Source organism: Globicephala melas, chromosome 14, assembly GCF_963455315.2.
Source record: "Globicephala melas chromosome 14, mGloMel1.2, whole genome shotgun sequence".
NCBI classification, from domain to species: domain Eukaryota; kingdom Metazoa; phylum Chordata; class Mammalia; order Artiodactyla; family Delphinidae; genus Globicephala; species Globicephala melas.
The window spans coordinates 7638221-7662947 of NC_083327.1; the positions used below are offsets into that span (position 1 = coordinate 7638221).

General features: G+C 42.2%; 2 protein-coding genes across 6 annotated transcripts in view; one reads left to right on the forward strand and one right to left on the reverse strand.

Annotated features, from left to right (window-relative positions):
* Window positions 1–9902, forward strand: part of SMAP1 (small ArfGAP 1) — a 149524-nt gene extending 139622 nt beyond the window's left edge. For 3 of the 4 annotated variants that reach the window (XM_030859221.2, XM_030859222.3, XM_060284000.1), the window contains 3 exons: window positions 5122–5293; window positions 6193–6500; window positions 8918–9902. In XM_030859221.2, coding sequence (XP_030715081.1) covers window positions 5122–5293; window positions 6193–6500; window positions 8918–9061 — 624 coding nt within the window. In that variant the 3' untranslated portion in view covers window positions 9062–9902. Of the gene's footprint in view, window positions 1–5121; window positions 5294–6006; window positions 6138–6192; window positions 6501–8917 lie in introns of those variants that run through there. The other variant, XM_070043523.1, reaches the window with a different exon arrangement.
* Window positions 1967–24727, reverse strand: part of B3GAT2 (beta-1,3-glucuronyltransferase 2) — an 87403-nt gene continuing 64642 nt past the window's right edge. Inside the window, exons 3-4 of one of the 2 annotated variants that reach the window (XM_030859226.2) lie at window positions 10492–10640; window positions 1967–10411 (exon numbers count right to left, since the gene is read on the reverse strand). In XM_030859226.2, coding sequence (XP_030715086.1) covers window positions 10325–10411; window positions 10492–10640 — 236 coding nt within the window. In that variant the 3' untranslated portion in view covers window positions 1967–10324. Of the gene's footprint in view, window positions 10641–24727 lie in introns of both variants that reach the window. The other variant, XM_060284002.1, reaches the window with a different exon arrangement.

Consider the following 24727-nt stretch of genomic DNA (forward strand, 5'->3'; position numbering starts at 1 on the left):
TTTTATTTTAATGATTTTTTAAAAAATTATTTAGAACGTAATATTAACGATAAAGATTTTTAAAAAGTATCAGTGGTAAAGAAATTTTGACTTGCCTTCTTAACTTTACATGGAATTTCTTTTTTGCCTTTATTCTTTTTTTTTTTAATTGAAGTCTTGTTGATTTACAGTGCTGTGTTAGGTTCAGGTGTACAGCAAAGTGATTCTGTTATACATATATGTTCTTTTTCAGATTCATTTCCCCTATAGGTTATTACAAAATATTGAGTATAGTTTCCTGTACTATATAGTAGGTCCTTGTTGGTTAACTGTTTTATATATAGTAGTGTGTATATGTTAATCCCAAACGGATTTATCCCTCCCCCCCTTTCCCCTTTGGTAACCATAACTTTGTTTTCTATGTCTGTGAGTCTATTTCTGTTTTGTAAGTAAGTTCATTTGTGTCGTATTTTATTGATTGATTGATTGCCACACCACGCAGCATGTGTGGGACCTTACAGGGATCAAACCCGTGCCCCCCGCCCCCTGCAGTGGAAGCGAGGAGTCTTAACCACTGGAATGCCAGGGAAGTCCCTGTGTCGTATTTTAGATTCCACATACAAGTGATATCATATCATATTTGTCTTTCTCTGACTTCACTCAGTATGATAATCCCTAGGTCCATCCATGTTGCTGCAAATGGCATTGTTTCATTCTTTTTATGGCTGAGTAATATTCCATTGTATATACGTACCACATCTTCTTTATTCATACCTCTGTTGATGGACGTTTAGGTTGCTTCCATGTCCTGGCTATTGTAAAAAGTGCTGCTATGAACATTGGGGTACATGTGTCTTTTTGAATTACGGTTTTCTCTGGGTATATGCCCAGTAGTGGGATTGCTGGGTCGTATGGTAGTTCTATTTTTAGTTTTTTAGGGAACCTCCATACTGTTCTCCATAGTGGCTGCACCAATTTACATTCCCACCAACAGTGCAAGAGGGTTCCCTTATCTCCACACCCTTTCCAGCATTTATTGTTTGTAGATTTTTATGATGATGGCCATTTTGACCAGTGTGAGGTGGTACCTCATTGTAGTTTTGATTTGCATTTCTCTAATAATTAGAGATGTTGAGCATCTTTTCATGTGCTTTTTAGCCATCTGTATGTCTTTGGAGAAATGTCTATTTAGGTCTTCTGCCCATTTTTGGATTGGGTTGTTTGGTTTTTTTGATATTGAGCTGCATGAGCTGTTTGTATATTTTGGAGATTAATCCCTTGTCGGTCACATCTTTTTTTTGTTGTTAAATATTTCAAATATTTTTTCAGCTTTATTGAGGTATAATTGAAAAATAAAATTATATGTTTAAAATGTATAACGTAATGTGTTGATATATATATTCGTTGTGAAGATTCCTACCACCAAGTTAATTAACATATATTATCTCACAAATTTACCTTTTTTGTGTGTGAGAATGCTTAAAATCTACTCTCATTGAATTGCATTTATACAATACAGTATAATCAACTATAGCTACCATGTTATGCATTAGATCCTCAGATCTTACATCTTATAACTGAAAATGTGTACCTGCCTCCCAGCCCTTGGCAAACACCATTCTGCTCTGTTTCTATGGGTTTGCCTTTTTTTAAGATTTCACATATAAGTGATACCGTGCAGTATTTGTCTTTAAGGTGAGATATTAATATATAACTTTCAGGGACATAGGTTACTCTTAAGCCCACAACTTAAGATTCTGTTTTGGGTTTTTTTTTGTTTGTTTGTGGGTTTTTTTTGCGGTACGGGGGCCTCTCACCGTTGTGGCCTCTCCCACGGTGGAGAACACACTCCGGACGCGCAGGCTCAGCGGCCATGGCGCACAGGCCCAGCCGCTCCGTGGCACGTGGGATCCTCCCGGACCGGGGCACGAACCCGTGTCCCTTGCATCGGCAGGCGGACTCCCAACCACTGCGCTACCAGGGAAGCCCGAGATTCTGTTTTAAATTTACAAATAAGCAACTAGTTTTTTGTAGTAAAGTATAATTTTTGAGGTCAAATATTTCTCTGTCTCTAGAAAACCTGAGCCAAATGGGAATTGTTTGGATGGAAAGTTTTAATAAGAAAGAACCAATGTCTTATTAGGAAGACGAATTACATGTATTTTTATTATATATATTTATTGTCATTATGATAGTCGTTGTATAATTAACGCTGGAATTGAGCAGATAGATTTCTGAGGAATCATTAGTTTAAGTGGAGCTTCATCTGCAGCATCGCTGTTTATTTTCAGAGAAGATAGCTTTATTTTATGGCTTTGCCTCTTCTCCTCCTTCCCCCAACACGTAAAAAGAGGAACTAAGTATTGCTATTATCGTTTCGGTTAACATTAATTACCTTGTGAATGTGTGCAGCCGTGGGTATGCGTGTGGTAGTAAAAGAAGAAGTCTCACGCTAACATTTTGGGTGTGGAAAGAAGTATTTGGGATACTTGACAGTCCGAGCATGCAAAGCAGCTTCTTTTGGTCTAGCGTTCTAGCGGGCCGTTCGGCCGGCCCGCCTTCCTTAGACTCCACTGCGGGGCGGGAACCGCTCTGCAGCTGCTTGCGCGTTAGACCCCAGGCCAGCCGAGGCCCCGTGGGTTCTGTGCAGGGAGAGCAGCGAGCCGGACAGTGCGGACCTCAGCCCCCCTCAGTGTGCGTGCAGCTCCTCCTCGTGCCCCCAGGGCCGCCCTGGCCTTCGTGCTGGGCCTCTGTACCTGAGAGGAGACAGGGCAGGTCTTCAAAATCACACCTCATTCTTTTTCTGAATGTTTTTGGACCAAAATGGTGTCAGTTTTATGGAGCCCTCTAAAATAATTTGGTGAACAGAATTATCTTCCCTCCAAACTACATGTAAAGACTCTAATCCAGACATTTTGTCAAAATAATGTCTTTGAAAATTGGGGGAGGGAGAGAGAAGGTGGGTTAAAGCACACATTTTACACACACACTGTACACAGTTTACTAATTTGGTGACTTTCTATGCTGTGAAATTGAATTGGACCCCACTAGGAATTACTCTGACCCCTGCTTCTTTCAGTCCTGATTTTCTGAGTGTGGTGCAAATTCTGGTTGGAGATTTCCCCTCACGTGAATGTGAGCTGGATTGATGTGACCGTCTGCTTTCCTGTCTGGCTGTGCAGTCTTCCCTGAGGGGCTGGGAACGCTCAGCTGACCCGCGAGGACGCGTGTACTGGGGGTTGAGGGGTGTCGTTCCAGTGTCCCCCAGGGTGACACGTAGAAGCCCTCCCTTTCCTGTTCTGTCCATAATATCCACATCCCCACAGCATCTAGACTCACACAGGTGCTGTGGCCTGTCGTCGGTTTGGCCCCGGATCCCAGACGGCCAGAGAGCCTTTGCCTGGGGATCCTGCGGCCTCCGGAAAGTGCGCGCGTACCGGCAGCAGTGGCTCTCCTTTTACCTTGGAGTGGTCCTGCCGGCACGTGGGGCGCCCCCATCACCCGCCCCGTAAATGGCCGTTCGAGCACCTGCTAGCCATGCTGCCTGGCGTGGCTGTGCTTAGACTGTGTCCCTGTGGAGGCAGGCGTTCATCGGAAGAAACACACGCGTCTGGAGCACGGGGCTGCTCTAGCCTGAGGTGGAATAATAGTAGCTTTCCCAAGCACTTCAGGTTTTCTCACACGTCTGTGTCCTCCTCAGGGAACAGACCCCAGGGTTTTGAGCAGGTTTTTAGACTGAACAGAAACTAAACGTGCTGGAGGATCATTTAGTGAGGTGTGGCTGCTTTGTCACCTAGCAACACTAACAGCCAATGCTGGTGTCTGCCAAGCACTCCTTGTGGCCGTGGGGCGTGGCGGTAAGGCAGCTCCTCCCTGGGCCCAGAGGGAAGGCGGAGTGGCAGGTCCGAGGGCACTGGGGCGAGCCTGCAGGCTGGCTGCAGGGCCCACGCTCTCGGCCTCTGCCTTCTGCTTCATTGCTACGTCAGATATATTTGATTCAAGCCTACTGTTGTATTTGAATTCCATCATGTCCGGTTTCTTACACATTTCAGATCTTTTGCAAAATTATGTGGCTTTTTTTCCTGTCTTAAAATTCTTGCTTGATGTCATAATAGATTCAAAATATTGTTCTGCTTAAGTTCGTTTGTGAGCATAATGCTTGGAGGCTAATTTATTGAAAGGTTTTTTAGCCAAGGCATTAAATGTTTGATTTTTTAAAAATTCAAGCCAAATCATGTACACTATGATTGAACTCTACCTGCTGCTCACCTCGTTCTATAGTTTGAGAAGACTCTTATCCAGTTTTTACTAGTCTTCATAGACTTCTCTGAAACTCTTCATATCTAAGTCAATTCCCTATACGCAAATGGGATTGAATATTTAGTGACCGCAGAGATCATTAAAGTGAGGTGTCAGTTGTGACTGTGTAATACTATCTGTGTGCAAGATACAGGAGATGAAGTGAAATTTTTTGTTTTGTATTACAATATCCACATGCTCATTTGTATTCGTGTTCTTACCCCTGTCTACAAGCGGAATGCAAGGTGTAGGGGAGAGTGCAGTGGTCGCAGTTTTGCTGGACCTCATATCTGGGTAGACTGGAAGCATTCTAATGTTGCGGTAAAAACGGATTAGATTCGGTTCATAAAAATATCATGATGTTGCTTTTGAAAATCAAAACTTTTTTTCCCCCCCAAAGAAGACAAAATCAGCCATTGCAGGACCCTCCTGCAGTCTGCTGTAGTTGTAGAAATGTTCTTCACTCCAAGGGATGCCAGTTCTTGGCAGCAGTGATTGTGCGAACAATCAGGAGATGTGCGAACATCTCCCAGGAATGCTGGTCCTTAAGCGGCACCACATGCCTGTTGTTGAAGCCACTGTGGTCAGGATGTGGTGGGCAGAACTCAGCATCAGAGAGGTTCTATCTACTCCTTTTACATTAACAGATTCAAAATAGGAAATGTTCCTCTATCCTGCATGTAGGTTTTGCATGGGCTTTGTCAGCGATTCCCTTTAGTGTCACCATGTTACCTTCTACAGTTGTTTAGTTTCTAATTTCATAACTTCATTTGGATTTCAAGGAATGGATGAGCTGTGTTTTATTATGCAGAATTCGACAGCTTGTTTTGGTATCTGTCTCAGGGGACGTCCTCTGTACCAGCAGTTGCCGCTCTGTCTGCAGTGACATCTGGGGATCTGGATCTATTCACTGAGCAAACTACTAAGTCAGAAGAGGTGGCCAAGAAACAGCTCTCCAAAGACTCCATCTTGTCTCTGTATGGCACGGGGACCACCCAGCAGCAGAGTGCTCCTGGTAATGCATTTGAAATCTGCTTTCCGTGAATTGCAGTGACATCACTAGAAGTGTATTCTTTGTGCTTATGTAATGTCAATTACATTTCTTCCTTGTTTTTTCTGTGTAGTGAGTGCTTTTGTTGTTGCGGTTTACACAACTACAAAACTGAAATGAAAGAAGCATTAGGATTAGAATGCACAAAACTTTATTCATTTAGGATTAACAAGCTGGTCGCACGTCACTTAATGTTTCACAAGCCTTATAGGACAGGGATTATCTTTGAAGAATTATTTAAATTTGATTTGCCTGAAGTTTATAACTCTGTACAGTATGGTATTCTTTCTGCACGTAAACAGTAAGTCTGAAATATCACATGAAATCAAAAAAAGCTTTGAGGTTTTTTTTTTAATATATCAAAAGGAAATACTAGCACGGTAAAGATTTATGTTTACACAGTTTTAATCTGTCATTTCCTCTAAAATAATGGGCTGCATTTCACATAAGAGCTGAAATTATATGACGTCTCAGCTGCTTCCATTAAAGCCAGCGACAGTCCACTCTGACTTGTTTACTTGGTAGTGAGAGACCAGTGGTGCAAATCAGCAGAAACACAGTCTCATGCTATATAGTTTGGTCTTCACAATGGATGTTTTATGTAGCTGTTGCACAGGATTTATTTACCCTAGTTAAATTTGCTCAGGCTCCTAACTGATTTGTCTGCTTCCTGGAAGTAACCAGCCCTGAGGGTGCAGGTGTGAGCTGCTCTGAGCAACAGGAGCCAGACCAGAAGGAAAGCCTTTGCCGTGGGTAGTTCAGCAAGACGGGCTCCTGTTTCTGTGCTGACAGAGGCGAGTGCAGCGCTATGCGGTAACCCTGTTCTCTTCGTTTGTTTTCTCTGCTCGGTTCTTCTGCTGCAGGTGTGTTTATGGGACCCACAAATATACCGTTTCCCTCACAAGCACCGGCTGCATTTCAAGGCTTCCCGTCCATGGGCGGGCCTGTGCCTGCAGCTCCTGGCCTTGCGGGAAGCGTGATGGGGCCGAGCGCGGGCGTGATGGTGGGCATGCCCCTGCCCAACGGCTTCATGGGAAACGCACAGACTGGGGTGATGCCACTTCCGCAGAGTGTGGTCGGCCCCCCAGGAGGGATGGTGGGACACGTGGGTGCAGCCCAGAGTAAGTTTGGCCTGCCGCCAGCTCAGCAGCCCCCATGGAACCTCTCCCAGGTAGGGTCCTTTCTCTCCAATTTCTCCAAAATCAGAGAAACCAGATCTTGTTTTCTAAATGGTTTTATTTGTTTTTAAATCTAACAATCTGGCAGAAAGAATTGAGTAGGGATAATGTTATAAAAGGTAAAAACTGTTTAATCAAATAGACAAATGAGCTGTCATTGTTCCTATATTTAGAATATTCTGTAGAGAATGTTAAGCATTTTTTCATTTCCGATTATAACACAGCTGTAATGGTGAATGTCCCTCATTTGTTTCTAACAGCTAGAAATTATCTTGGGCATCTTTTGAAATTAGCACCAAGCTTTAAACCCAGCCCCCTGGTGGGTTGTTTGTATAGACCACCTAGACCAACCTATTTTCACTAATAATTTTGGGGGCTCTTGGTAACTTTCACAAATTAGAAAACAACCCAGCCTCATATTCTCAGAGCACTGTTTTTGAGAGATCTAGGCTGTGCGTGGATTTATAAAAAATCTTTTTGTTCAAATACGTTTCTAAAGTTGTATTTTCTTCTTACTTATAGTCACATTTATGTTTAAAAAAAATATACACTAGTTCAAGAATTCCCGTAAGATATGAACCAGTCCATATTTGTGTCTTACATCCCCTCATATTACAAAATCCTATTTCTGCCTAAGTTAGTTTAGAGCCAGGCGATGACATTTTAGTATTACCTCTTTCAAATCCATTCTGACTTTCCTCTGGCTTCACAGACAGAGGCCTCAGACCTAGGTTCGTGGTCCCACTCTTCTTCCTTGTACACTTCCTTATTTGATGTTCCTCTGGTATTTTGATGCCCTTGACTTCTGTTCTCGTCAGCATTCAGGGAATAGTATATAGCAATTTCTAACCGACATTATTAGCAAAATCACTATATATCCCATGAATGTTCCAAGTTATTTTTTACTGTCACTATTTAAAGGAATATCTATATGACATTGGTCTGTGCACTCTGGGAATCTCAAAAATCGTTAAGTGTCAAATGTCAGTAATAGCTTTTGTGCAGCCGGAATGCTGAAGCAGACCCAGCCCAGGTTAGGGTGCCTGCTGAACCAGTAAGGACTTACCCCACCTTACTTCCAGGCCCGCCGAAGGGGGTGCTCTTCTTCAGCTCTCTCTTGGTGGGGTCTGCTGGCCATGACAGGTACTAAACATCCTTCAGTACCTAGGAAGAAGCGACCTGCCCCTCCAGACACTGTGCCTCCCTCATCAGTGATGTGGTTAGTATTAGGGTTTTTGAAGAACTAAGAACTGCAGACGGTTGAACTTTATTAATACAATCCAACCCTGAGCATAGATTTTTTTTTTTTTAATCTTTTTTTTTTTCTTTTTTGCGGTACGAGGGCCTCTCACTGTTGGGGCCTCTCCCGTTGCGGAGCACAGGCTCCGGACGCGCAGGCTCAGCGGCCATGGCTCACGGGCCCAGCCGCTCCGTGGCATGTGGGATCTTCCTGGACCGGGGCACGAACCCACGTCCCCTGCATCGGCAGGCGGACTCTCAACCACTGCGCCACCAGGGAAGCCCTGAGCATAGATTTTGAATCCACTCTACTTAGTAGTAAATCTTGCCTTTCCTTCACTTGCCATCAGTCTTAGAAGTGAGAGCACCACAGGGGAGGGTTAGGAGGCTTATGTACACACGACTCCAGTCTGGAAGAAAAGTACATGTAATCTTACACCTTTAGGACTCCAGTCTGGAAGGAAAGTACATGTAATCTTACACCTTTTGTCATACAATAGGCGTTTATATGGTTGGCTATAGCAAAAGAAAAATATGTTTTATGACCTTTTTAAATATTTATAAAGTATACAGAGCTATTTAAGACTTGAATAAAGACAGAACAATTGCCATCATATACAGTTCATAATTTTGGAGTAGTTTACTTTCAGACATTTCCTTAGTCCTTAGTAGTTAAGCTATAGTTGAAGGCATATCCTAGAAAGTATATGGTTGAAAGTATTGCTAGTATAGTTGAAAGTTCGAATAGCAGACTCATGGCACATCCAGATATGAATTCAGCGATTGCTTTGGTACTTTTTCCAGTTGTGGTTAATCTTTGGGGGACAAGAAATTGAGTCCAGAAAATGAATAAATATAAAATGACTTGAGACCACTTTATAGACAGGGTTGAAAAGCAGAAGGAAATAGCAACCAAGAAGGGAACACGGTAGCTATTTGCTTTCTGTGGAGAAAGCATCGTGTGGTCGGCTGCTTTTACTCCAGGGCTCGGACAGCTGTTCACATGGATGAAAAATACTTAGAGTTGCTATTAAGTGTCCGTGTCTCTCTGAGTAAATCAACTTCGAGTAAAGGCCCACTTCTACTAAAATAGGCTGGCCATTAGAAATGTCTAGCAGTGGCTGAAGAAACCAGGCCTGCAAAGTGAAGGATGCCTTTTGTGTGTTCACAGGTGAACCAGCAGATGGCTGGCCTGAGCCTGGGCGGCGCAAGCCCCGCGGCAGGCTTCAGCCAGCCCCCCAGCACCACGGCGGGGGCAGCGGGGTGGTCGGGGGCCTCGTCAGGTCAGACGCTCAGCACGCAGCTGTGGAAGTGACCCTGCAGCACGGCCCACCGCGCTCCCCCCTGACATTCCTGCGGAGATGCAGCCGGGTTCCCCTGTTCATTCGTGTACATAATATTTTTTTCTTTTCTCCCCATTTGTTCATATTAAGCATTATCTGATTGATTGACCGTGTTGGTCTGTACTGATGGATTAAATTTGCTGTGGTGAAAAGCAGGCTGAGAAACCATTTCATGTCGAGGGCAGCTTTTGCTCACATTTCCCAGGATTTCATAGACACCGTATCTGGGAAGCTGCTCGGTCAACGTGCATGATCAGTTTCCCTCTCGAGGAAATTGTAGCTCTCATGTTTGCATATAAGGGAAGTAGCTATCATGTTTGTTAGTAATACCTCTAACAGTATGACCCCACCCCCAGATTAGCCAGTAATCCCGTAGGAAGGTACTGTATGATCAAATGTTTGTTTAATCATATAAATAGAATGTCAATGTATCACTGAGCACTGTTTTCTAGTGTATCCAGATTCTTTTATGTCATCATTCACGTCACTGTGCTGTTGCTATGATGTGCTTAACCGGGAACGTGGTTAGAGAAAGGAAGATAAACCTGGATGTTACTACGAAGTTAGTTGTTTAACGAATGTTTGAAGAAGTCAGATTTTACCTGCCTCCCTTGTAATTGGGATCTCTTCCTATGTACACGTAGCGCTAACAAACACGAGACCTTTCGCTGCACTAGATGCAAACAGGGTAACTAAACAAGCCACTTCAACCCTTGAAGGCGTATCCAGGTTTATGACAGTAATTGTGTTTACATTTTATGGTGCCTAGTACTGACAGATGTCATATCCCTGTATTAAACAGATGAATCCATAGACCTTTTTTGTGGGTTTTATTTCCTATGATGTATACTGCCGCCAGTCTTACAAAAGTTACTTCACGTTGCAGAGTCACAAATTGGGAATGTGCTGTTGACAGAACACTTGTCATCTGTTTGTTTTGTTCAGTTCTACCAATTAATTATAAGGCCAAATGGGAAAAAAAAAGTATGTAAGAAGATTCTGGGAATGGTACTAGCCTGCGTGCCATTAGCTGTGCTGTACAGAGACCCTCCGGGTTGCTTGTAAGGGAGCATGCAGAACAAACGGAGACAAGAGCGGCTGTCTCTACCCGTGCTCAGCTTCCGGACACAGCCACCTTGTAAGCAGGTGCCCGTCGGGAGGAGAGCAGAGGAAACGGCCCCCGGGTGCCCGCAGCCCTACCCCGCACGCCCGCCAGAGCACCAGCTGCGGCTCTGTCACACCTCGATCGTCACCGTGTCCAGGTGGTACTTGGGCTCGTTGGCTAGGTTCACCTTCTCTGTCCGAGTGTGCCACACGAGGACCTGCGGGGAGGAGACCTGATGGGTAGCCACGCTCTCAAGGGACACACAGCAAAGTCAAGAGGCACGAGTGCAATGAATACCTTGGTGCAGTTACTTGCTTTCGGTTCCAGTTCTTCGACGGTCGTGATCTGCTTTAGAAAGTCAGATTCCTGCATCCCAGGCTGGGACCCACGACGCTTAAATACAGCTTTGGGGTTGGACAAGATGACTTGAAGGCTTACAGCAAATCCTTTGTGAAAGTTAAAAAAAAAAAAAAAGTCTTTAAAGTAAAATACTGGTGTACTTCTGTTTTTTTCTATATAATCTTGGTCACATCAAAACCCATTTTTTTCAGTATCTACCGTGGGCCAAGTCTTGGTTCACAGAGTTGAGCAGGAGTGTTACCTGCATCATCACAGTCTCAGAAGGACAGCCCGCCTTTACAATAGAGCACGTCTGCCGCCCTGATCGAGGCTGTGTGTGGAGGGGTGGCTTCTGGACACTACGTAGCCCGTTGATGACAAAGGGTGCACGGCGCAGAGGCCATCACAGCCCCCGCACGTTTGGCCTCTGGGAGTAACTAGAACTCAGTACACCTGAAATGCACACAGTCTCGCCCTGCCTGTCCCCGGGGAGGAGGCCGCCCCGCTTTCCTGCCTGTCCTCTGACATCTCCATGTGTTCCTACCAAAGCCAGCACTGCTCTGATGGACCCTGAGGTTAGAAGACGGAGGAATACAAGTCCGGTCAGTTAGCTGGGAAATGAATACTCTATAGTCATTTGGTATAAATTTCCAATTTGATTCAATCTGAAGAGCGGGGCGTGGGGGGCTGGAAATCAGTACAGGAGATGATATCAGGCCATTTGGCAAATTTGGTTTTTGTAGTTCATTTTTCAAGGAAACAGATGAGTGTCAATTTCCTTAAATGGTTTGGTGTTACGAAAAATCATTACTCTTTAGTCTGTAGTTTAACAAACTGTGTTACAGGCTTAGCCATTAAGCGCTCCACAAGCCATCTCTGGAAGCAGCTGTCACAGCCGTCCTAATTGTTGTGAAAGTCTGCACCCCGACCTCTGCTCTTCACGACTAAGCTGACACTGTAAAGCCAGGCGCCCTTCCAGAGTTAGGAGGATCAGTCTCCAGGAACGTTTTCTTAGCAGCTTTTTGCCCTTCCCTACATTAACTGAGCTGATTTATGCCGCTTTATGCAAACGCATAGTTAGCAAAGTTAGTATCAAATGATTCCAGTCAGTCGCGGGGGAGCTGTGAGCAGAGCACAGCCAGCATCCTCTTAAGCTCTCCAGATGCGGGACTGCAGACCCGCGCTCCCGCCCCCGCCGCCCCCGTGGGAGAACGCACCGCGAAGCTGCCTACAGACACAGGTGGGTACCGCAGGTGCTGAGCGAGCCCGAACACGGAGACAGGTGCTGCGAGCGTTGTCCCGAGGCCTGGCCCGGGATCTCCACCAATCCTGGCGGGGCAGCACGTCCCGGCAGAATTCGGAGTTAGCACCTCCGTTTTCTCATGGGTCCTTGCAGCTGAGAACCGGCCAAGTCACTCAGCCTCTCTCGATTCTGAAACTCCCCCGTTTCCTCACCCGCAAGGGTGGCGTGACACCCCCTCCCCTCACGTCTGATGTGGAATTAGTGAACAGAAAGCCTTCACTAACTGCAAAGCTCTGTTCAGAGGACCCTAAGATAGATAAATGCCGATACCATTGTAAATACTATCATGAGGGGAGGTGGATTAGCCACCGCCTATGGCTGGAGAACAGTGTTGACGGCAAGAGGCTCAGGAAAGTTCCAGGCCACCTGCGCTTCACCCCACTTGGCTAACAAGTCTGAAGCCTTCCTCGGATGTGGCTTCAACAGCCCCGGGCCCCAACAGGAAGTCAAAGGTTCAAATTAACACAAAAAAGTGACTTCTACTAGGTCAACTCAGATCTTAGGATGAAAAGATTTCTGGGGTTGTTTTCATGTGCTTTAAGTAAGCTTCATCCTTTTTTTTTCCTAGCTCAGAGTCTGCCCTTTTTAACCATACTGAAGCTCCTGGTATATTTCTCACATGGCCTCAAGGTACTGATTTTATTTCCCCATTCTCATAAAAAAAAAAACAGGATCCGAGTTGCGCAGAAGTCATTGTGAAAATTATATGAAGCCACTTGGATCTGACTTTCCCCATTTTCCCTCAGGCTAACACATTCATCGTCGTGACCACTGAAGGATTCAGATTAAGAGTGTCTTCTTGCTTTCTGTAGCTCAGGAATATCCTGCTAGCTCCTAAAGCAGTTATATGGCAAAGTCTACCGTATAGACAGGCAGAGCTGACAGCCAGCTGTGAAACTACTCCCTGCTCTGCTGCAAGGCCCTTTCCTGGTCCCACTGGAGAATGGGGTGCAGGCTGGCAGCCCGGGGAGAGAATTGGAGGGCAGCTGGCTCACCACCGCGGCAAAGTGGTTTTCTATTTAATACAAAAGGGGGGCGGCATTCAGACACCTCCCCCTCCCCCCCCTCCACTGTCTTCACCAGGCCCTGCTCAGTGAGCTCTTCAAGGGAAGCAGGTCATAGCAGCACCGGGAACCACTCGAGAACTAGGCCAAGCCCTGGGCTGCCTTCTGGGGAACCGTCTGACCTGCTGTGAACCTGGGAGTTAGAATCCTCCCTCTGAAAGTCAGACAAGGAGTTTTTCGCTCCTAAACCATTGCTTCCAACCCAAGATAGGTACCTTGAGTTTTCTTCATTTCCAAGCACTTACGCCTCAAGTATCGTATGTACCCTTCCCTTTTGTCAGTGAAGTTAATTTAGTTTTAAAGGTGTTCTCAGAAGCCTTTGGGATACTAGGAGCTTTATAACAATCGTGGAAGTAGGAGTCTCTCTCCTGGTCAGTTGTGTAAAGAAGTGCAAATGAACACTGGTTATTCACAGTGAAAGCAGGATTTCCTGGCTTCTTCAAGTGGACAGGGTGGGTGGTGGGGACCCAGTCCCTCCCAGTCAGAAGGACCGCCCTGCTCAGTGTATGTTTACCAATGAACAGATGCAGCTCCAAGTCCATCAGGCCATTTCCACTTACTTATGGACAAGATGGCCAAAGCAACAAGGACGGGGTTTTTCCTACTGTCTTAAATAGCTAAAAACCAGACAAAACATTTGAAAAAATAGTTTCTAGCACTGGGGAAAAGGCACACAGGACAGAGATCTCTGAAAAGAAGAGACAAATGTGAGCCCTACAGTTGCCCCAGCTTCCCGCCTGAAGGCTACACCCCTGGGAGGGGAACACACACAGCTCTGCCATCTCCTTGAGCTGAGGAAACAGAATGGAGAACTCAGGGAGGCTAAGACAGCTGGAATTCAGGGGGCGTCACCCTGAGAGCAGAGGATGCGACTGTCTGCAGAGGGCTTGCCTCAAGTCCCACTGAGTCTGGTCAGTAGATGCTGGTGAGACTCCCTGAGTTCAAGAAAGGAGCCACTGGAAGGAAACAGGTGAATGGATCAATCCCTAGAGGCCACTCAGGGCTGGGACAGGCCACGTGCCCCATGGCCAGGGCACAACGGGCGACAGCTGGGATGCTCGGAAGAGTGCTCGCACGGCCACTGGTCCACTGTGAGGCCAAACTAGCCCGAAAATGAAGGCTTAGCTGGTTTGCCCAACACTTAAAAGTAAGCCAGGAAAGGATCAAAATGTTTCTAAGTAACTTAATTATAGCCCAGAAAAAAGCTAAAAGTAAATAAACAAATACATAACATGCAAACATATAATTATATACACACCCACATGTATATGTGTGTGTATATATGTAGAATAAATGTATGTTACACATTTCATATATACATATACAATGAAATATAAGGAACTAGACACATTTTTTTCCCTAGAACCTAGCAACATAAAATTTTTAATGCCTGAGATACAAAAATGACCAGATGTGCAAAGAAGCAGGAAATTACAATCCCATAATGAAAACTCAGCAATCCCACTCCTGGGCATATATCTGGAAAAAACTATAATTTGAAAAGATACACGCCTCTCAATGTTCACAGCAGCACCATTTACAATAGCCCAGACATGGACGCAACCCAAGTGCCCATCAACAGATGAATGGATAAGAAGATGTGGTATACATACACAATGGGATACTACCCAGCCATAAAAAAGAATGAAATAATGCCATTTGCAGCAACATGGATGGACTTGGAGATTATCATATTGAGTGAAGTAAGTCAGACAAGGACAAATAACCATATGATACCACTTGTATGTGGAATCTAAAAAATGATACAAATGAACTTACTTACAAAACAGAAATAGACTCACAGACATAGAAAACAAACTTACGGTTACCGAAGGGGAGGGGAGGGGAGGGATAAATTAGGAGTTTGGGATTAAGATATACACACATGCAGTAGATATAAAATAGATAAACAAGGAACTGCTGTACAGCACAGGGAACTATACTCGGTAGCTTGTAATAACCTATAATGGAAGAGAATGTAGAGAAGAATATATAAATATATAACTGAATCACTAAAAAAATTATATAAATTTCATGTGTACAACATTACAGTGTGCTCATCACCAAAAGCTGACCCTCTCTACCCATTTGGCCTTCCCTCTACCTACTTTCCCCTCTGGTAACCACTACTCTGTTCTATATATCTGTGTGTTGGTTTGGTTTGGTTTGGTTCATTTGTTTGTTTTTAGATCCCACACATGAATGAAGTCATACCATATTTGTCTTTCTCTGACTTATTTCACCTAGCGTAATAGCCCTCAAGGTCCATCCCATGTTTTCACAAATGGCAGGATTTCGTCTTTTTTTGTTTGTTTTTCTTACGTCTGAGTCCACTGTATATACACACCACATCTTCTTTATCCATTCCTCCACTGAGGGGCACTTAGGCTACTCCTGTATCTTGCCTATTGTAAGTAATGCTGCAATGAACATAAGGGTGCACGTACCTTTTCAAATTAGGGTTTTCATATTCCTTGGATAAATGTTCAGAAGTAGAATAGCTAGAAAATTAATTATTCTTAAAATTTTTTTAGGAATCTCCATACCATTTTCCATAGTGGCTGCACCAATTTACATTCCCACCAATAGTGGAGGAGGGTTCCCCTTTCTCCACATCCTCTCCATCACTTGTTTTTCTTGCCCTTTTGATGGTAGCCATTCTAATGGACGTGAGGTGATATCTCACTGTGGATTTGATTTGCATTTCCCTAATAATTAGTGACGTTGAACATCTTTTCATGTGCCTGTTGGCCATCTGTATGTCTACTCTGGAAAAGTATTCAGGATGTTTGGTTTTTTGTTCTTGAGTTGTATGAGTTCTTTATATATTTTGGATATTAGTGCCTTATCAGATGTATGATTTACAAATAGCATCTCCCATTTGGTGGGTAGTCTTTTGGTTTTGTTGATAGTTTCCTTCACTGTGCAGAAGCTTTCTAGTTTGATGTAGTCCCTATTGTTTATTTGTGCTTTTGTTTCCCTTGCCTGAGGACACACATCCAGTAAGATATTGCTGAGGTTGATGAAAAAATATACTGCCTATGGTTTCACCTAAAAGTTTTGTAGTTTCAGATCTTACATTCAAGTCTTTAATCCATTTTGGGTTAATTTTGTGTATGATGTAAGATAATGGTCTAGTTTCATTCTTTTGCATGTGACTGTCTAGTTTTCCCAACACCATTTATTGAAGAGACTATCCTTTCTCCATTGCATGTTCTTTGCTCCTTTGTCATATATTAACTGTCCTTATACATGTGGGGTTATTTCTGGGGTCTCATTTCTGTGCCATTTATCTGTGTGTCTGTTTTTCTGCCAATACTATGTTGTTTGGATTACTATAGCTTTGTAGTATAATAATTTGAAATCAGGGAGTGTGATACCTCCAGCTCCATTCTTTTTTTTAATCACTATTTTTTTTTTTTTTTTGGCTATTCGGGGTCTTTTGTATATCCATATAAATTTTAGAATTTTTAGTTCTATTTCTGTGAAAAATGTCATTGGGATTTTGATAGGGATTGCATTGAATAGACTGCACTAGGTGATATGGACATTTTAACAATGTTAATTTTTCCAATCCATGAGCATGGATTAACTCCACTTCTTTGCATCTTCTTCGATTTCTTTCATCAATGTCTTATAGTTTTCAGTATACAGGTCTTTCACCTCCTTGGTTAAATTTATTCCTAGGTATTTTATTCTTTTTGTTAAAATTATAAATGGCATTTCTTAATTTCTCTTCCTGATAATTCACTGTTAGTGTATGGAAACACAACAGATTTCTGTACACTAATTTTGTACCCTGCAGCTTTACTGTATTCATTTATTACTGTTTTTTGGTGGAGACCTTAGGGTTTTTATGTATAATATGTCATCTGTAAATAGTGACCGTTTTACTTCTTCCTTTCCAATTTGCATGCCTTTTGTATATTTCTCTTGACTGCTCTGGCCAGGACTTCCAATACTAATAAGAGTGGTGAGAGTGGGCATCCTTATCTTGTCTTGATCTTAGAGTGATAGCTTTCAGTTTTTCATGGTTGAATGTGATGTTAGCTGTGGGTTTGTAATGTATAGCCTTTATTATGTTGATATATGTTCCTTCTGTACCCATTTTATTGAGTTTTTTCCATGAATGGGTGTTGAATTTTGTCAAATGCTTTTTCTGCATCTATTGAGGTGATCATATTTTATTTTTCATTTTGTTAATGTGGTGTATCACGTTGATTGATTTGCAGATGTTGAACCATCCTTGCATCCCTGGAATAAATCCCACTTGATCATGATGTATGATCCTTTTAATGTATTGTATTCAGTTTGCTAATATTTTGTTGAGGATTTTTGCATCTATGTTCATCAGAGATACAGGCCTGTAATTTTCTTTTTTGTGTGTTTCCTTGTCTGGTTTGGTATCAGGGTAATGTTGGCTTCATTATTATTAAGTTATGAAGCATTCCTTCCTCTTCAAGTTTTTTGGGAAGAATTTGAGAAGCATAGGTATTAAATATTCTTCAAAATTTTGGTAGAATTTCTTCTTCTTTTTAGATTTAGTTGTCTGTCCTCTTCCACCTGTATCATTTCTATTTTTCTGTCTGCGAGCTTGTTAATTCTCTCTTCCATCTGATCTGCTCTGTTTCCATTGCCTTCTAATGTGTTCTCTTCATCTCCTTTATTGGGTTCTTCAGCTCCAGAATTTTTGTTTTGTTCTTTTTTAAGTTTCAATCTCTTTGGTAAATTATTCCTTCTGTTCGTTCATTTTATTCCTGAGCTCAGTAAACTGCCTTTCTGAGTTTTCTTGCCACTCACTGACATGACAGCTCATGACAGCTGTTTTGAATTCTCTATCAGTTAGATGGCAGTATTCCGTGACTTTAAATTTGGTTTCTGGAGATTTGTCGTTTTCTTTTTGTGATGCTGAGTTACCACAGTTCTTTTACGGTACTTGACGACTTGTTCCTTTGCTGGTGCATTTAAAGTAGCAAACACCTTTCTTTAGGTACAGCTTTAAAAAACTTGATTCTAACAATTCAACAGGATAGAAATTAGAGGCTTTTCTTTTGTTTTTCAGTAAACGGCGCTACAGCACAAATTTTTGGTTTCTCTTACTTAGGCTGCCTCTGGCTATATTTGAGAGTCAGCACTTTACCCCCTCCACAGCCCCTGCCAGAGGTGTCACCTGGTGCCCTTGCTGTTGCTGCCTCTGTCTCTGGGGTTGCTGGCGCCTTGCTGTTGCCAGTATCACTGCTGTCACTGGCATCACAGCTTGGGGCCCTGGGATGGTGGGTGCCTGCACTTTGTCCAGAGTTGCTGGGGTCAGGGGCTCTACAGCCGTGAGGGGAGATAGCGGGTGGTGGGGCAGCTGGGGCTGTGGGTGCCTCTGCCACATAAGGGGTTGTTGGGCTGCTCCTGCTGCAGGTGGGGGAGTCACACGTGCCTCCATGGCGGGGGTCAGGGTCACAGGTCCTGCTGCCACTGCTGCCTGGTTTCCTGTGGCCAAGGGCCCTGCTGCACCAGGAATCTGGATTCGTATGCACAGCCTCCCCTGCTGCTACCGGGTTCTCTGGGGCTGCAGGCTCACCTGCCACGCCCCCAGGGTCAGGATCACAGGCTCTGCCTTGGCCGTCTGCTCCAGGCCACCCACCTTTAGATGTACAGATGTGTGGAGATCGCTGGCATCCTGGCACGTTGGTCAGAGGAAACCTTGTAGATTGAAGGGAGAGACAAAGGGAGCATCTCATGCTGCCATGATGCTGACATCAAGCACTAAACACTTCTATTAGGTAAGAAGAAAGGTCTCAGCTCAATGAACTAATCACTCACCTTTGTACACTAGAAAAAGAAGAGTAAATACAAGCCGAAAGTGAATAGAAAAAAGGTACTGATAAATACAACCTGAAATAGAAGTAGAAAACAATAGAGAAATCAGTGAAATCAGAACTGTGTCCTTTGTGGGGGGGGGGGAAGTGAATAAAACTGATTGATATCTACTTTTACTTATCAGGAAAAGAGAAAACACAGATTACCAGGAATGAAAGAGGAGTATCAATACAGATTCTACAAACATTAAAATGATAATAAAAGCATATTATGAACAACTTGATGGAAATAAATTTCATACCTTAGAGAAAAATGGACAAATTCCTTAAAGATACAGGCCATCAAGCTCGCTCATGAAAATTAGATAATCTGAATAGCCCTGGATCAATGAAAGAAATTAAGTTTATAGTTAAAATCTTCCCACCAAAACAAACAAAAAACAAAGGTAAAAAAAGACCTTCCAGGCCTAGAGAGCTTCATTGGTGATTTCTAACAAATGTTTAAGTAAGAAAGAATCTAACTTTTCCAGAGTACAGAAAAGGTAGGAATACCTTTCAAATTCTCTGAGGCCAGTAGTGCCCTGATGCCAAAAGCAAACAGAAACATTACAAGAAAACTACAGACCAGCAACCCGCATGAACAGAAAAATTCTTAAAGTTCTAACAAATTGAATCCAAAAATTAAAAAGACAACAAATCATGACCAAGTGAGGCTCATTTCGTGACTGCAGTGTTGGCTTAACCTTTCAGAATCAATCAATGTAATTCACCAAATTAAGAGGCTTTTAAAAAAGAAAGAAAAAACCCCACACCTGATTATCTCAATAGGTGAAGAAAATGCACTTGACAAAATCTAACATCTAAACATGATTTTAGGAAAGCCTCTCAGGTCTTCTCTGGTGGTGCAGTGTTAAAGAATCCGCCTGCCAATGCAGGGGACACGGGTTTGATCCCTGGTCCCGGAAGATCCCACATGCCGCAGAGCAACTAAGCCCACGCGCCACAACTACTGAGCCTGCGCTCTAGAGCCCGCGAGCCACAACTACTGAGCCTGTGCGCCACAACTACTGAAGCCCAGGCGCCTAGAGCCCGTGCTCCACAAGAGAAGCCATCGCAATGAGAAGCCTGCGCACCACAACAAAGAGTAGCCCCCACTCGCCGCAACTAGAGAAAGCCCGTGGGCAGAACTGAAGACCCAACACAGCCAAAAATAAATAAATTAATTAATTAATTAAAAATAAAAAAAAAGAAAAGCCTCTCAGCAAACTAAGAATAGAAGTGAACTTCCTCAACTTGATAAAGTGCATCTACAAAAAACCTACTGCCAACAGTATACTTAATGGTGAAATATTGGGTGTTAATTAAACCACTGAAGATTGAATGAAGCAGGATGTCTGCTCTCAACCTTTATTCAACAATGTACTGGAGGTCCTAGCCTTTGCAATAAGGCATAAAAAGTAAAGAAAGAAAGAAAAGGCAAACAAATTGGAAAGGAAAAAGCAAAGTCCAGTAAACCTCTTCTTCCCCATTCAGCCACGTTAACAGCATCAGTGGTGCTTATCATTTCCTTCTACTGTGTATCAACTTAGTCTCCCCTGCATATACTTGTCTCACTAGCACATGCTCTCTTTTCTAACTACACATAATCTAATTTCAGCAAGGTTCTTACAGATAAAAACTATTTCCGTTTCCCAAAAGGTAGTTTTTGGCAACAATTCCTTTATTGTCTGGTCACAAGAAAGATACTAATGGCTTTTTTACTTGAACAGTCACTCTGACTAGTTGTACTAGAACACTGGGCGGCTGACACACTTCTGCTGTTGCCAGTAAGTATCAAGTACTTTCAAAAGTCTCTCTCTCTCTCCACTTTAAACAAGAAGAAGAAAAGATTCCAAGTTCCCAATTAAAATGTATACACACAATAGTCTTGGGGAACTTGTTGGAGAAAGGTATGTGTCCAACACCTCCTCTCCTCTCTTCTCTAATTTTTTCTGTGGTCGACTCTCCTGTCATCTCTCTTCCCAGCAAAGCATACACTGCCTTTTGGAGTGCCATGTGGGCATGTGTGTGTGTGAGAATCTTCCCCACCCTCCTTTATTGAGATATAATTCATCTATTGAAAAATGCCTTTTTTAAAGGATATGAATTAAGTGGCTTTCGGTATAACTCTGGGCACCATTTTTGGTAAAGACTATTCTTTCTCTACTGAATGGTCTTGGCACCCATGGCAAAAACCCTTGACCATAAATGAAGGGTTTCTTTCTGGACAATCAATTCTATTCCATTGATTCATATGCTTATCTTTATGCAGTACCACACTGTCTGTTACTTCAGCTTTATAGTAAGTTTTCAAATCAGGAAGTGTAAGTCTTCCAACTTTGTTCTTTTTCAAGATCATTTTGGCCATTGAATCCCTTGCTTTCCCATATGAATTTTAAGATCACCATGTAAATTTGGCTGCAAATAGGGCAGCCAGAATTTTGATAGGAATTGCATTGAATCTGTAGATAAATTTGGGGAACATTGCCATTTTGGTAATATTAATAAATCTTCCCCATAACGTTAAGTCTTCTAATCCATGAACGTAATGTGTCTCTCCGCTTATTTTGTTCTTCATTAATTTCTCTCAGTAATGTTTTACAGTTTCCAGTGTACAAGTCTAATACTTTCTCTATTAAATTTATTACTATTTTATTATTTATGACACTGTTGTGAATGAAATTGTTTTTAAATTTCATTTTCAGATTGTTCATTGCTGATGTACAGAAATAAAACTGATGTACATATATTGATCTTGCATCCTGCAAACTTGATAAATTCATTTATAGCACTATTGGTTGTGTGTGTGTGTATGCATGCACATGTGTGTATTTCTGAGGATTTACCATGTAAGAGACCATTTTACTGTGTAAATGATCTTCCTTTCTAACTCAGATGCCTTGTATTAATTTTTTTCACTTAATTTCCCTGTAATTTATAGTAAAATGGAGAATATACAAGTGTCAAGAGGGGTCATCCTTGTCCTATTCTTCATTTGAGGGGAAAAAACTTTAAGTTTTCAACTCTTAAGTATGATGTTAGCTGTGGGTTTCTCGTAGATGCTGTTTATCAAGTTGAGAAAGTTCCTTTCCATTCCCCAGTATTGATCTTTTAGTGTTTTTTTGTTTGTTTGTTTGTTTTTGCGGTACGCGGACCTCTCACTGTTGTGGCCTCTCCCGTTGCGGAGCACAGGCTCCGGACGCGCAGGCTCAGTGCCCATGGCTCACGGGCCCAGCCGCTCCGTGGCATGTGGGATCTTCCCGGACTGGGGCACGAACCCATGTCCCCTGCATCGGCAGGCGGACTCTCAACCACTGCGCCACCAGGGAAGCCCTCTTCTAGTGTTATGATAATGAAAGAATGTTGAATTTTGTCAGATGATTTTTCTGCATCTATTGATTTATGTGGCTTTTGTGCTTTATTCTACTGACATATTAAATTTATTGACTTTTGTATGTGAACTAACCTTACACTCCAGGGATAAATTCCATCTGGTCATGGTGTACAATTCTTTTTTATATGTTGCTGGATTAACTTTACTAGTACTTTGTTTAGGAATTTTGCATCCATATTCATAAGGGATATTAGTCTATAGGTTTTTTCCTTTGTGCTGCCTGGTTTTTGAATCAGGGTAACACTGGCCTCATAGAATGACTTCAAATGTGTTCCTGCCCTTCTATCTTTTTGGAAGTGTTTGTAAAGGAATTTTCTTAAATCCTCTTTAAATGTTTGGTAGAATTTACCAGTGAAGCCATCTAGAACTGGGCTTTTCTCTGTGTGAAGTTTTGATTACCAATTCAGTGTATTTCTTATAGGCTTATTCAGATTTTCTATTTCATTTTGAGTCAGCTTTAATAGCCTTTTGATGAACTTGTCCATGTCTTCAAGGTTATCTAATTTGTTTGCATACAATTTTTCATGGTTTTCTCATAATAAAAAACAAAAGTCTGTTCCTGTTTTCATCCCTGAATCTTGTATTAATATGAGGCTTCTCTTCTATTTCTTGGGCAGTCTAACTAAAGATTTGTTAATTTTGTTGATGCTTTTAAGGAACAAACTTTTGGTTTCGTTGATATGCTCACTTGTTCTTCTATTCTCTATATCAGTTATTTTTTCTCTAATTTTATTTCCTTCCTGCTGCTTATTTGGGGTTTAGTTTGCTCTTCTGTCTCTAGTTTCTTATGGTAAATGATTAGGTAATTTGTTTGAGATCTTTCTTCTTTTTAATAGAGGCATTTGGAGCTATAAATTTTCCTGTAAGCACTCCATAGGTTTTAGTATGTTTGTTTACATTTTCATTCATCTCAAAGTATTTTCCAATTTCCCTTGTGATTTCTTGGTATTTAGGAGTATGCTGTTTAATTTCCACATACTTGGGAATTCCACAGACTCCTTTCTGGTATTGATTTCTGACTTCACTCCAGTGTGGCCCAAGAACATACTTTGAACACTTTCAATTATTTTAAATTTATTAAGACTTGTTTTATGGCTTAACATAATACTTATTTTATGGTCTCTCCTAGAGAATGTTCAATTGTGCATTTGAAAAGAATGTGTAATCTGCTGTTGTTGGGTGAAGTGTTCTATAGATGTCTTAGGTCTAGTAAGTTTATAGTGCTTTTCAAGTCTTCTATCCCAGTTGACCTTCTATCTAGTTGTTCTGTTACTGAAAGTGGAATGTTGATGTTTACAACTATTATCTTTGAATGTCTATTTCTCCCTTCAGTTCTGTTGTTTTAGCTTTATGTATTTTGGGTCTCTGTTTTAAAATGTGTGCACATTTATAATTGTTTTATCTTCTTGATAGATTGACCCTTTTTTTTTTTTAAAGGCTGTGTTGGATCTTTGTTGCTGCATGTGGGCTTTGTCTAGTTGCGGCAAGTGGGGGCTACTCTTCGTTGCGGCGCACAGGCTTCTCATTGCGGTGGCTTCTCTTATTGTGGAGCAAGGGCTCTACGTATGGGGGCTTTAGTAGTTGTGGCACATGGGCTCAGTAGTTGTGGGTCTCAGGCTCTAGAGTGTAGGCTCAGTAGTTGTGGTGCACAGGCTTAGTTGCTCTGCGGGATGTGGGATCTTCCTGGACCAGGGGTCAAACCTGTGTCCCCTGCATTGGCAGGCAGATTCTTAACCACTGAACCACCAGGGGAGTCCCTATTGACACTTTTATCATTATAAAACAACCTTTTTAGTGTTTGGTAACAACTTTTGTCTTAAAGTCTATCTTTTCTGGTATTCATATAGCCACTCCAACTGTTTTTTTTTTTTCTTTTTGGTTTCTGTTTAAATGTCTTCTTCCATTCCTTTGCTTTCAACCTACTTGTGTCTTTTAATCTAAAATGTTTGCCTTGTATATAGGATATAGCTGGATCATATTTTTCTACACATCTGTCCATCTGCTTTTTGATTGGATTGGTTAATCCATTCACGTGTAATGTAATTACTGATAAATTAAGATTTACATCTTCCAGTTGACGATTTGTTTTCTATGTGTCTAATATATTTTCATTCCTCTATTTCTCCATTACCATCTTCTGCTGCATTAAATAGGTATTTCCTAGTATACAATTTTGCTATCTACCATATCTACCCCTCCTCCTTTGTGCTGTTGTCATACAAATTACATCCATAAACATTGTGTGTCTCTCAACCCAGATTTCTAATTATCATTTTATGCAGTTTCCTTTTAAATCAGAGAAAGAAAAAAAAGTTACAGGTAAAAATTATACTGTCTTTTGAATTTATAGATAGAGTAACTTTTACTGGTTCTTTTATTTGTTCATGTGGATTAGAGTTACTGTCTAATGTCCTTTCATTTTGGCCTAAAAGACTCCCTTTAGTATTCCTTGTAGGTCATCTTTGCTAGCAGTGAATTTTCATGGCATTTGTATGTTGGGAATATCTTAATTTCTCCTTCAATTTTGAGGGATAATTTTGCTAGATATAGAATTCTCCCTCCAGTATTTTGAATATGTCAAACC